Consider the following 13,920-nt stretch of genomic DNA (forward strand, 5'->3'; position numbering starts at 1 on the left):
TTGTATATTAGTCTAGCAGGTGCCTTACACTGCCAATTGATTTTATTTTCTTTCTCATTTTTTCCTTCCCTTATGCTATAAAATTCTTGTTTAACTGTTTGCTTATTATTTAAAGTATTGATCCAGCATATGGTGTACAATGCAGTTGGGGCAAAACAACAAAAATAATAATACATCCAAGAGGGAGGGAAACAAGCAATAGGCAGCATTTGACCTGTCAGAAATTTTGTCTGGCCTAGTGGAACAAAACTAGGACAATTTCTGCTCCCCCCCCCCTTTTCCATTTGAGCAAAACAAACAAACGAATGAATAGTATAAAACTCTCAGAACACATGTTTCTCAGATAATTTCTGTGACTTCCCTTTTACACCGGTCTTGAAAGACCTACATTACATAACACCAGTCTTGAAAGACCTACATTGGCCCCCAGTACGTTTCCGAGCACAATTCAAAGTGCTGGTGTTGACCTTTAAAGCCCTAAACGGCCTCGGCCCAGTATACCTGAAGGAGCGTCTCCACCCCCATCGTTCTGCCCGGATGCTGAGGTCCAGCGCCGAGGGCCTTCTGGCGGTTCCCTCATTGCGAGAAGCAAAGCTACAGGGAACCAGGCAGAGGGCCTTCTCGGTAGTGGCGCCTGCCCTGTGGAACGCCCTCCCATCGGATGTCAAAGCGATAAATAACTACCTGACATTCAGAAGACATCTTAAGGCAGCCCTGTTCAGGGAAGTTTTTAATCTGTGATATTTTAGTGTATTTTTGGTTTTCTATGGAAGCCGCCCAGAGTGGCTGGGGAAACCCAGCCAGATGGGCGGGGTACAAATAATAAATTATTATTATTATTATTATTATTATTATTATTATTATTATTATTATTATTACACACTCATACCCACACACACACACCCCTTTGTACAACAAAGGCGCTTTGTACAACTGTCCCTGAGGCCTTTTCTGCAGTATGCATTTAAAACAGTTAAATGTTTCCCAGCTCTACTTGAAGGTGTTGGGAATTGAACCTTGGACCCTCTGCATGCAAGGCAGATGCTCTGCCATTGGGCTATGGCCCTTCCCCCAAACCCACCACAATATCCACCCAATGGTAACCAGATACTGAAATCTGCTGCTGCCAGGCTCCAGTACTGGCTGACACTCATCTTCAACATATTGAGCTAGCTTTGTGTGTTGGGGAAGACATTAATCTGCATACTGTTCTCTCTCCTTAAAAAACAAAACAAAATTTTAAAAACACACCAATTGCCTGGTTGTCCTCCTTTTTAAGACCTTGGGAATTAATGAAACCTGCTTGCTGGCTTGACTGCAAGGAAGTTTTACTTGAACGGAATGGAAAATCAGGTGTAGCTGTGTAACCCCTGGCTCCAGCATTTTGCCACAATCTGGCCTAGCTGCAACGGAGCTATTAAAACCCTAATCAGCTTGCCTGCTTACCTGAAATCTGGCCGAGTTCCTAATTGCTAGCCCTTCTAATTACCACAATACACAGCAAAATAATAAGGATAACTCTCAGTGGTTAGCATTTAAGCATAAATTCCTGAGATAAAATATTTAGTTCGTGTTGCAACATCCCACAGAAAACCACTATTAATAGCATGGTGGGTTCTTGTATCTTCTGTTGCTTTTTAATCCACCCTGATCCTTAAACCTCCATTTTAGATTTTGGCAAAACTCCCATGGGCAGTGGAGGCCAGTTTACTAGGTTGCAGCTCAAGGTCCAGGTTCAAGGCCCATCATCTCCAGGTGGGACTGGGAATGCCCCTCCTCTGAAATACTGGAGAGACACTGCCAATCACTGTAGACAACACTGAGCTAGATGGAGCAATGGTCTGATTCAGGATAAGACAGCTTCCTTTGTTCTAACACAACCTCACCTGCTCTGCTTTTTTACTTACAGTCAAGAGGGTCACATTGCCCATCAGCTTCCTCTTTCTCAGTCTCAGTGTCAGCCTTGTAAAACTCACCATGGAGAAGGATGGAGACAAATGTAGAATGAGTTGCCCCTACCTGTCATGGCTTCTGGCACCACCTACTGGTGGCATCTTTGCCTTTCACCCAGTGGGCACTAGCCGCTGCTAGACACAAATTGCCCTCATGTCCAGTGAAGACAATTTGTTAAATATTCCTTTGACAAGGAATGTCCTGCTAAAATGCTGAACTCTGCATGGTTGTTTTTTTAAAGAATAGAATAAGTAATGTGGGCTGTTGGTTTTGTTTTGTTTTTTGAAAAAACCAAAAAGAATAGGTTTGTGAGCTCAAGGCAAAAATGATGCTTCCCTTATTTTTATATTAAATCTGACAGTAAGCTAGAGCAAAGGTGATATTCTGCATGTTTTCACATATTGAAAATAACACTCTGCAAATAGAAAACTTAGCATGTTGAGGAAAGGATTCTCTCTCCCACCCTACCCCCCTCAGCATGTCCATTTTCCATTTACAGGTTAATATGGGGAAATAATCAGACATATGGTAGGTAGCTCACCTTGGTCTGGGCTATAAACTTGACAATGCTGTGCATGTCTACTCAGAAGTAAGCCCCTTTCTGTTCAGTGGACTCGCTTTCACATAAATGTATTGGTGCTTCCATATCAGGTTTAGTTTAAGAACACAATAAAAAAATCTCTTGTTCTCACCTTGGCTAACCTGATGCTTATGAGAAGCAAACAAGTAGGATGTGAGTGCAAGAGCACTCTCCCCACTTGTGATTCTCGCAGCTGGAGGTAAAACATGGCTATTGCAGCTAACAGCCTCCTTGAACAGGTAATTGCAAATAAGTCATTGAGATATTGCAGGTACATTGTTGACCACAGAGGTTTGTTTGTTTGTGTACTTACATTCTCCAGAGGAAAGATAAATCCAGACTAAACAGAGAAAGGATTATGGGCAGGCATTCTGATTCCAATGAATCAAAACAACAACAACAACTATCATCAAAAAAGCTTCCCCAATAAACACTCACCTGGCAGTGTCCTATAGAAGATTGCTGCTTTCATGCTCGTTTTTCAGTTGCTATGAATGATCTAAGGCAGTGGTCCTATTCCCACATATATGGGAGTAAGCCCCATTGTTCTTATTTGTGAAACTTGATTGAGCACAGTGATACTTATCTCTGACTAAACATGCAAGGAAATGCTCTGCATCAATGCATGTGTGATGTTCAAAGGTGTGGGCCAGAGTATTAAAAATCCAGGCATGACTCTACAGACAATTAAAATATATTGAGGAGTTCTGCCTGTGACCTGTCTTGAACTGGCAGGGAATCGCTTGTTGTCATGTATGAGTTCAATAAAATGTAGCTTCTCACTTTCAGAATGACCAACCAATTAGCAAAGAGTGACCAAAGAGTCCTTTTCTATCCCAGCTGGTCATTAGAACAGCTTGAAACTAACAGCTTGAACCTGAGTTTGCTTATTTCCTCCCTTACCTCCCACCCAAAGCATCTCCCTTTTGTGTCACGTATTTTTGAAATTGTAAGTGCTCTCACACACACGCCCTCTCACTCTCTCTCTCTTTAGTGATTTGGGATCTGCTCTGGGAACGTTTCCTGTCTGAAGTGTGGGATAATTTATTGTTTTAATGAATACCTTTTCTGTTTCCAACCTCTGTTTCATGAATGTCTAGCCATGTTGTTGTTGGTTCATCTATGCAGCTTTTAATTTCCAGAAGGAGAGATGCCGAAATGATCTGCCTGGAAACTTTATCAGAAAAAAAACAACCCACCACTCTCTTCCAATCCCTCATATCTGTGACTTTATACTTACTTGGGTCCATCTAGGTCAGCGGTAGGCAACCTAAAGCCCGTGGACTGGATGCGGCCCAATCACCTTCTCAGTCCAGCCCACGGACAGTCCGGGAATCAGCGTGTTTTTACATGAGTAGAATGTGTCCTTTTATTTAAAATGCATCTCTGGGTTATTTGTGGGGCATAGGAATTCATTCATTTTTATTTCCCCCCCAAAATATAGTCCTGCCCCCCACATGGTCTGAAAGACGGTGGACCAGCCCACGGCTGAAAAAGGTTGCTGACCCCTGATCTAGGTCAATATGGTCTGCACTTTTTAGCAGCAGCTCTCCAGGGTCTTGGGGGATGTCTCCAGCCCTACTAGGAGATGCTTGGGTTTGAACCCAGGACCTGCAAGCCAGACTAGTGTTCTAGCACTGAGCCACAGCCCTTTGAAGCTGTTGAAGCCTTGTCTTGTCTGTTCTCTATGTGTTTCAGGATTAAGATCTGACAACGGGCTGAAGCTTCTGAGCCCTAGCCTAAATTAAGACCTGCAGTACTTTCTGCTCAAGCAGAAGGAGCTGTCCAAGGTGCTAGAGGTCTTTTAAAAAAAAATCTTTTAGCTGGAGATGCCAAAGACTGAACAGGGAGCTTCTACATGCAAAGCATGCACTCTACCCCTGAGCAATGTCCCTTGACCATCAATTATCAGGCTGCATTCAAGCTAAAACAATGGACAAGCTATCAGACCTTAAGGAATGTTATTAAATGGCTGTAGCATTTATATAGAAACTCCAACACTGCCTGTTCTGAGATTATTTTAAAATGCTGCAACCTTTCCATTTTGATGATGCCCAAACATCTATTGATACTACAGTTAATTATATAATTAATTATAGTTAAAGTATTTCCCTGATTTTAAGGGGTGCGGAGTGCCCCAAGTACCTGGAATATCCTAAGTCAGTAGATCCCATCAAAAAATTCCCTATGAAATGCTTGAAAATTGCTGAGGGTGTTCACAAAACACTTAATGATTTTGCTCCCTGTTGTTTCAGAATTGCAGTGATCTTTTCTAGCTCTCCCTCTCCCTCTTTCTTACTGCTTCTTCCATTCCCATGTATTGAATCTCCACTCCTTTCAAGTGCCTTGACAGCCTCTTTTAGTAGCTTGGGACTTTTGTCCTCTGAGGATGAGAAGTCAGAGCCTCTTCTCACCCTCCACTACCTCCACAGACCACCTGAAGCTCACTGGTGGTCTATAGACCCACACTTTGGGAACCCCTGACTTAAGTGAGCAAAATGAAGATACTGCTTTTAAAATGAGTGAGGTATCCCTGAGTTATTTCAACCAGAGAGGATCTAGCAGAGGGAGGGAGTTTGGAGGGCTTTTGTTCAAATCTGGCAGGTTGCAGACTAAAGTGCCAATTTCATGCTTGAGTTTCTCTCCCCCCCCCCCCACCGCCCCAAAATATAAAAAAAACAACCCTTCTGCATAATGTTTAGCTTCCCAGGCAATCTGCTCAAATAAAGGCTGCATCATGGCTCAACGTCTACACAAATTTTGGCTTTGTGAACTGAGCTCAGAAATGAAGCAGCAAACAAATGCTGGGTCGCAAATGTAAGCACGTCTCTTTTTGTCCTGCACTTTATTGAAAATAGCTCTTGGTATTCTGTCGCAATGCCCACCCCCCAAGGCAGCATAGAATGAGGATTTCAAAAGCATCTCCCCCTCCAAAGAACCTAGACAATCATATAGTACAAATGGAACAGCAATTGTACAATGCAGCTATTAGTATTACAGGGAGGGGGAACCTGATGCCTTGGACTTCAGCTCCCACCATCCTTGACCATTGGCCATGCTGGCTAGGGCTGCTGGGAGTTGGAGTCCCGCAACATCTGGTGGGCTGTATGTTTCCCACCCATGTCATTTTGCCTCCTTCTGTCTTACATAATGCCATTTCTAGGAATGGCGGCGTTGCCAACATACTGAAAAAAGTCTTCCCTGAATCCACATTTGATGTTCCATTGCTCTGCCACCCTTTTCTTAACCTTTCAGTTTTGAATAAGAAGGATGCTCGTAAAATGGCCCCCTCCTAGAGAAGAAAACAAGAACAAAAACAGAACTACTGCAGCAGCAGCAGCATACTCCTGCACCCAACAGAGGCTAGTCCATTAGGGTGAATGGGGCACTGACCAACCATACTCAACTTGTTCTCAACCATCTCCCTGCTTTCTTTCTGACAAGTTCAAGGACTATCAGCTTTCCACCTCCTTAGTCTCAGTGTCGTCGCTACAGAACTCATAAGGGAGGAGGATGGAGATGAAAAATTAGTCAGCTCAGCCTGCCAATGGCTCTGCATCCACCACTACATCCACCACTGTTTCCATCTGATGTCCAAAGAGCAAATGGTGGCAGCAAATGAATCTATCTCTCTCTCTCTCTCTCTCTCTCTCTCTCTCTCTCTCTCTCTCTCTGGTATTCCACAGATAATATTCTATCTCTGGTCATCACATACCTAAGCTCTTCAGGCTCTTGTGCACTGGTAGAACTTGCCATGGGGCATGATTCAGTCATAATTGCTGATCACTTACAATAGGTCAGTGAGATTCATTCCTGCATAAATGTATACAGGAGTGGAGTCTTGCCGTGTCTTCCATGTTGAGGTGTAGACTGTAAGTCCCTCAGGACAGGGAGCTGCTATCTTTTGTTGCTTTATTTTAATATCACAATAAATGTATTGGTGGTGGTGGTTGAGTAAATGCACTGTCATACTTATTATAATTATTTATTATTAGCATGTTAACAACCGCTTTGGCCACAGCTTCATGACCTTTTTGCCCTGCTGCCACATAGCCACTACCCCTTTAGATCCAAAGATCACTGCTTTGCATTCAGAAGGTGCTAGGTTCAATCCCTGGTTTCTGAGGTTAAAAGGAGCAGATAATGATAGGTTTAGTGCTCCTTGAGGGTTCTGCATTGCGGTGTAGAATTCAGTTCCATCTACTTTGCAAGTCCATTTCTGCAAATGGTTAACCACAGCATAGAAATGGGGGGCAGAAAAATATCCATGTTAGATAACCAGCATGCAGATCATTAGAGAGTCGCTCTGTGTTTTGCTTCATGCAAGTGGAACTAAAGCATGCAAAATCGATGGGATCTGTAGGTACACTAGGGTTAAAGAGTGGGATCAAATGCTGCCATGGTTATCCTACCCTAAAAATAGCCTTGTAAATGTGATGTCTTCAGTTTGTGCTGGGATGTTTTTAGAATTCCACCAGATTAATACAGAGAGACAAGCCCACAAAGCCCATTGTTATAGTGCAGTTCTCCAGCCAGGTAATTTGTACCTCAAAAATGCCTATGCTAGGGTAAAGCATGCATAAAAATGCATATATTTGCAAAAATAGCGTACAAAAATGAATTAGGGAAACCTGCTTTGCAAAAAAAGAGTATATTAGGCAAAAGTGTTGCAAAAATGTATATATTAGGAGAAATTCATACTGACATGCTGATAGATTTTCATAAGGATTTCATAAACTGATGCTAAAATATGAAAACCTAAATTTAAAATTTGAGAAGCTGAGTGAAGTCAAAATTGACAGATTCACACGTTCCTAGGCTCAGCCTATCTGGACCTATTCCTACTTCTTCCCATGTCATCCTTAGCAAATATTCCTCTCTGTTCCAGTACAAGCAATTGCAGCACAGAGGAGAGAGATCTTCTGTGCATTCTAAATAATGTACTGTCCTTCACTGCACTGTCAAAAGGACAATCCACTCTGCTGAGAAATTCCCTGTACTGGAAAGACTAAAATAAAATAAAAATGATTAGTGTCCTTAAAAAAAATAATCCTCTGAAATAAATATTACAGTGTTAAGTGAATAAAAATGGAAAGCATTTCTAAGGAGCAATAATTATTAAGGAGATGAGCCTGTTGAGGCCAGAATTTATTTAAAGAATATTTTATTGCTGTTTGCTTCATCACGACTTACCAAAACTGCTTATTTAATAACCTGTTTATGAGCTTCCCGTTCTGACCACATGTCAAATGGAGATGAAAAATGCATTGATGCTGTTGGGCAGCGGGGAGAGGGGAGAGGGGAGGGAAGGTTTTACCTGAATTACATGGAAGTAGTAGGGAAGGGCAGCAGACAGAGAGTTGCTCCGCATTTTTCTTCATGCAAACAGCACTAAAGCATATGTAGAATTGATGGGAATTTTGTGTACAGTGCAAGGGAGAGATCAAATACCACAATGGTTATTCTGCCTTAAGAATAGCCTTGGAAATATGCCGTCTTTAGTACCTGCTGGCTTTTTCCCATGTTCTTCACGTTCTAAACTTAAAAGTCCATTTGCTTTTTATTTGCATGCATGCATTCTGATCAGCATCTAAGTAAGCCAGATGTGTTCCCTGCAGCAATCACAGTCTTCTATTTATACAGTATATTATAAAACAACCATCTGAGAGAATCCTCTTCCTTACAGTTTGGTATGTATGCGTGGTAGATGAGGCCCAAATATTGTTGCCAGATCTAAAGAGGTTTGCAGTGTAATCCCATGCAGGTCTACTTAGAGGTAATTCCTGTTGAGTTAAAAGGGACGTATCCCTAGGTAGGTAAGGTTGTCTGGCTAGTTGAAGTTGGCAGTTCCAAACATTTGAAGGCCACCAGATTCAGGAAGGCTATTGTGTAAGACTGCACTTTAAGAAGAGAAACGGGGCCAGGAACAGGGTAGGCAACTCAAGCAGAAGAACCACTCACCCACAGTGCCTCCATGATTCAAGCTCAGCTTGCTTTTGCTCAGATCCATGGAGCTACCCAAGAGCTTCTTCCTACTTGGGTCCATTGTTAGCAGCAAGACTTTTACTCTGCTGTGCACATTCAGAAACACCCCTCGTTGTAGAATTATAAGACCATCAACCATTTCTACAAATAATTTTTGAGTGCTTCAACTGTAAATTCTCAGGACCAAGCCTGGACTCTTGGGCACACATAACATGCATTCGTACCATTGAGCTATTGCCATTGGGTGACAAAGAGCCATGGGTTGCAATAGTTGCAGATGATAGTGCTTACTCGCCTCTGACACATGAACACTCAAACGTTTTCCCCCACTCTATCTGCCCATGTTTATTTGTTTACAGTGTTGAAAAATCCTCTTTCTTTCATATATACTTTTAGCAAAAGATCTAACAGTTCTCTTAAATCTTGGGGAAGAAGCAAATGTAGTATTCTATGTGCTTTTATATCTTCATTTCAGCTACTGAGGCTGCTTTTAACATTTTGTCCTTCATTTAAAGTGTGTTCTTTATTTCTTCAATGTGTCTGGTGGTGATCGACTCTTTATCCAAATGCACCTGCCCTTTTCTTAATATCCACATGCCCTTTTTGCTTTGTACTCATTCACAGTGTGCAACCACTCCAGAATAAAACCTCTTCTTACCAGTTTTATATTTTTGCATCTGTGTTTCATGAGGATGAGAAAAGATATGTTTTAGTTTCTCTTTCCTAAGGTATTCTTTTGATTCTATGTCAATGAGCTATTGTGGATAATCTTTTTTCCCTTCTAAAATTATTTTAGCAGACTTCAGAGATTCTAAATATTATGATTTGTGGAAATAATGAATGCTCTGGGATCTGGTACTTGGGAATGCAGCATCGTATATTTACTGCAAAGGTTGTAGTCTCTATCCCTTGCAATTATTCCTCCATGAATCTTGGGCAGTTAAATATATCATTACTAGGAAATGGTTGGTTTCCAAATACAATGAAGATTATAGCTGTAAAGGGTGTTTCAGATGGCACAAAACAGATTTTCAAAAACAGATGCGTAGAATGAGGTCTTCATATATATCAAATACTAAGGGCTCATAAGTTCCAGTTGTCTGTTTTGAAACATAATTTTTTTTAATTGCTTTTTTAAATGTAAAATTAGTAATAGAAGAATTCTAGAGAACCAAGTTTATGAGTCACTCCATTCTAAATCTGGATTTTCTTCTTGGCCTGAAAGCAAAGCAAACAGCAATCATCTTTGCAACTTGCCTTATTAGTGAAGATGATTGTGACTTGCTTGCTATATAAGCATCACTGAAACTTCTTCATGTTTCTCATGCACTGTCATCCATCCTTGCCCATCCCTGATTTGTAACAGCTTTGTTCTTTTGTCTCTTAGTCTGTTCGCAGTTTTCCAGGGGAGTGTATGCCATCTTTGGATTCTACGACCAGATGTCGATGAACACGCTGACGTCTTTCTGTGGGGCGCTGCACACATCTTTCATCACTCCCAGTTTCCCAACTGATGCTGATGTGCAATTTGTCATTCAAATGCGCCCAGCTCTGAAGGGAGCCATCTTGAGCCTCCTGACTTACTACAACTGGGAGAAGTTCGTGTACCTCTATGACACAGAAAGAGGTAAGACAATCCCTTTGAACTCCCTGCACTTTCCTCTTTCTGCTCCTACACACAAGGTATTTTATCTAACATAATTTGTATACTGCTTAATCATCATGATAGCTACGCAGTTTCTTTCCTGGATCATCATCTAAGAGCTAGCGTGGTATTGTGCTGTACTAGGATTCATATCCAGGGTTTAAATCCCCACTTGGCCATTAAGCTCACTGGGCAACCTTGGAACAATCATTGGCTCTCAGTCTAACCTACATCACAGGTTTGTGTGGGGATTAAATGAGCCAGGGGAGAACACCATGTGCACCAAGCTGAGCTCCCTGTAGAGAAAAGTGGGGTATAAATGCAATAAAGAATGCAAAGAATAAATAAATAACAGTTAGATATGTGTTGGCAACAGGCAGCTCCCTAGTCAGATCTGGCCTAGGTTGCATCAGCATGCCAAAGGTTCTAAAGCTAACTCTCAGCTGTCAAAATAAGCCACCTTTGGGGCTGAGTATTCTTAGTCCTCTTCCTTAGTTCTCACTGTGGCTCTGTGATATGGGGAGGTGAAACCTAGATGTTAGTACTTAAGATGCTAAATACAAGAAGCAGCGTAAATGAAGTAATATTTATTTTTACTAAGCAAATATTAGCGGGGTCCAATAGTAATAGCAGTGTGATTGAGCCATGATTGCAGCCCATCACAATGTTATGCTAAGCCTGGTTCTCACAAATAGCAAATGAGGTAGTGACACTGTGTCTGGATTATACCACTTCAGGCTGCATAGCGAAGGGGCAGCTCATTTAACCGAATAATCCCAAGTACCAAAAGAGAAAAAGAAATAATCACAGAGAAACCTGTGCAAAGAACCTGGGATGTCAAGAGGGAGAGATGCTAGCTTCCCCTTCTTAGAAATCCAGCTGGAGTTTATATCTCTATGCTCTTCCTTATCTCAAACTAATTGCTTTCTGCACACAAAGGATGGGCAGAGCAGTACATTTTGGACCAGAGGTGCCCATTCAAAAGCCCATTCCATCCCATTTCTGCATTATTCAAGGAGATGGAATTGCTCCCCTATGAGGAAAGGTTACAGTTAGGGTTTTTTAGTTTAGAGAAAGGACAGGTAAGAGGTGACTTGATGGAGGTATATAGAATTATGCATATCATGAAGAAAGTGGATAGAGACAGGAAATTATTCCTTTCTCGTAATGCTACAACTTCTGGGCAAGCAGCAAAGCTGAATGTTGGAAGATTTAGGAGAGGCAGAAGAAAGTACTTCTTCACACTGCTATCACACAAGAGTCAGTGGTGGTCACCAATGTGGATGACTTTAAAAGAGAATTGGATAAATTCATGGAGGGCAAGGTTACCAATGGTTCCTGGTCACAATGTCTATTTTCCACTTCCACTGTTGGCAGCAGTGGGGAGAGTGCTGTGATGCTCAGGTTTTTCTGGCAGGCTCCCCATGGGCATCTGATTGGCCACTGTAAGAATCTGATGCTGGGCCAGATGAGGCTGTGGTCTGATCCAGCAGGGCTCTTCTCATGTTTTCTTTATGTAATGTATTTGTATGCATGTGGATACACACACACACACACACACACACATACAGTTTGTGTACTGTGTGTGTGTGTGTACTGTGCGCGCATGTGTCTCCATGTGTCTCCATGTGTAAATCCATACTTAAATACATGTTTGAATCCATGTAAAATTTCATATTTAAATACATGTTTCCATATGCATTACACATTTCTAAGCATACCTAATCCTAAAATATTCATTTTATACTCAAGTTTATTTTTATATCTAAAAATGGGATTGTTGTATTGTGTGTCTTAAGTGCGGATGCTTATATCTCCACGTATGTGAAACTGTTTTTTATACATGTAAGCTGCTTAGAAGTCTATTTGGGCTTTCAGTGGTATACACAGTGCTTTTTTTTTTCCCTTAAAAAATGTTTAGGGGGGTACTCTCATTTTCCTACTGATATTGAAATACTTCCCCTCAATGAGGTCAAACTTAGATTCATAAAATGTTCAGGGGTATGTGTACCCCTGCATACCCCCAGAATAAAAGGCACTGGGTATACATAAAATAATAATAAAAATTAAATAAATAATTCTAACACACTTTGGCACAATTTGATTAAGCGAAAATTGTTTCACAAAATTTGGAGAAAACCTGAGTGATTTTCTGATCTATTTGTTAGTCCAGGAGCTTGGTTTACTGAAAAGCATGGACCAAACAAAAACAAAAGCTACCCTCTATTCCAACTCTATACTGATTTAGAGTTCTGCTGCCTCTTTATATAAGGCCAAAGTGACAATTTGGGTACCACCATCAAGAAGCAAAAAGTTGAGTTTCAATAAAGTGAAGCTTTTCAGCTTTGGGGTTTCTGGTTTTCTTGTGGGCTGATAAAGTCTGTGCAAAGCTGATTTAAAAAAGCTTTGGGTGGGGGCTAAAATGACCAGCGCATTACTCTTTTATCTTGGGGGGGGGGTGCTGTATTCTATTCTGCACAGCAGTTTTATCACCCACAAGTCAGTGGTGGTAGGCGTGGCCAGAGGCAAAAGTTGTTGGAGCAATAACAGTAAATTTTACTTTTGCAGAGTAGGCTAGGCTAGTTTCTACCTGTAGTCACATGCCCCTCTATATCCACCATCCAGGCAAACAAGAGGCAATATCAGAATTTAATGACATATTCCATCCAGGCAAAAACATTTGAGGAGAATGCAAAGCAGGGCTGGTGAGAAGTGTGTGGCCTGAGGAGAGTCACAAGACCACATTTTGCTCCGAGGCCTGAGATTTCCCATCCATGGTATATGGTGGGGAGAAGGGAGGAATAATCCTATCACTTGCTTTGTATGCACCTTTTAGTACAGTTTATATTAAATTTTGGGACGCGGGTGGAGCTGTGGGTTAAACCACAGAGCCTAGGACTTGCCGATCAGAAGGTCGGCGGTTTGAATCCCCGCGACGGGGTGAGCTCCCATTGCTCGGTCCCTGCTCCTGCCAACCTAGCAGTTCAAAAGCACATCAAAGTGCAAGTAGATAAATAGATACCACTCCGGCGGGAAGGTAAACGGTGTTTCCATGCGCTGCTCTGGTCCATCAGAAGCGGCTTAGCCATGCTGGGCACATGACCCAGAAGCTGTACGCCGGCTCCCTCGGCCAATAAAGTGAGATGAGCGCCGCAACCCCAGAGTCAGTCACAACTGAACCTAATGGTCAGGGGTCCCTTTACCTTTACCTATGTTAAATTTAGCAGAGCTCTTGAGGAACTAAAAGACATCTCAAAGCCAGGTTCTCTAAAACAAATTGCTGAGATACACACTCATACAAATGTAAAGTTCACTGCAGTGCTTTTCCCCAGCCTTTTGCTAAAAATGAGGTGCTAGTATTCATATCTTGATAACAATGATTGAGAGAAAGGCAAGGGTACAGTATACCACTGGGCACCATCACACACACAAAAATACTGCTCTTATCTAATCCAAGACAGTATGGCGAGCTCCAAAATTAGTTGCTGCTTGGAAACCGCAGGCTAGGTATTCAAATAGCTTTGACTACCCACAGATTTCAGATAGGGAGAAAACTGGCTTGGAGCTTCTCTGCTTTTTCTTTTAGCTGGGGAAGAGAACTTGGTCTGATTTTGTAAATATCTATAAAAATATAATTGCCTTACAGTTTCACCAAAAAAAGCAAAGACAGTTTGTGTTTTGGGCAGATACAACCACAGTCAGAACATCTGTTTCGTCTTTTTTGTGCTGTTAATGCCCTGTGAGGATATCTTTCCCA

At 41.7% G+C, this 13,920-nt stretch overlaps 1 protein-coding gene across 3 annotated transcripts in view; it reads left to right on the forward strand.

The window, feature by feature from the left end:
* Window positions 1–13,920, forward strand: part of LOC310754153 (glutamate receptor 3) — a 204,452-nt gene that overhangs the window by 38,348 nt on the left and 152,184 nt on the right. For all 3 annotated transcript variants that reach the window (XM_083595718.1, XM_083595717.1, XM_083595719.1), the window contains exon 3: window positions 9,906–10,145. In XM_083595718.1, the coding sequence (XP_083451844.1) occupies window positions 9,906–10,145 (240 nt within the window). The remainder of the gene's footprint in view (window positions 1–9,905; window positions 10,146–13,920) is intronic.

This window comes from Podarcis filfolensis (genome assembly GCF_964270895.1).
Source record: "Podarcis filfolensis genome assembly, chromosome: Z".
NCBI lineage: Eukaryota > Metazoa > Chordata > Lepidosauria > Squamata > Lacertidae > Podarcis > Podarcis filfolensis.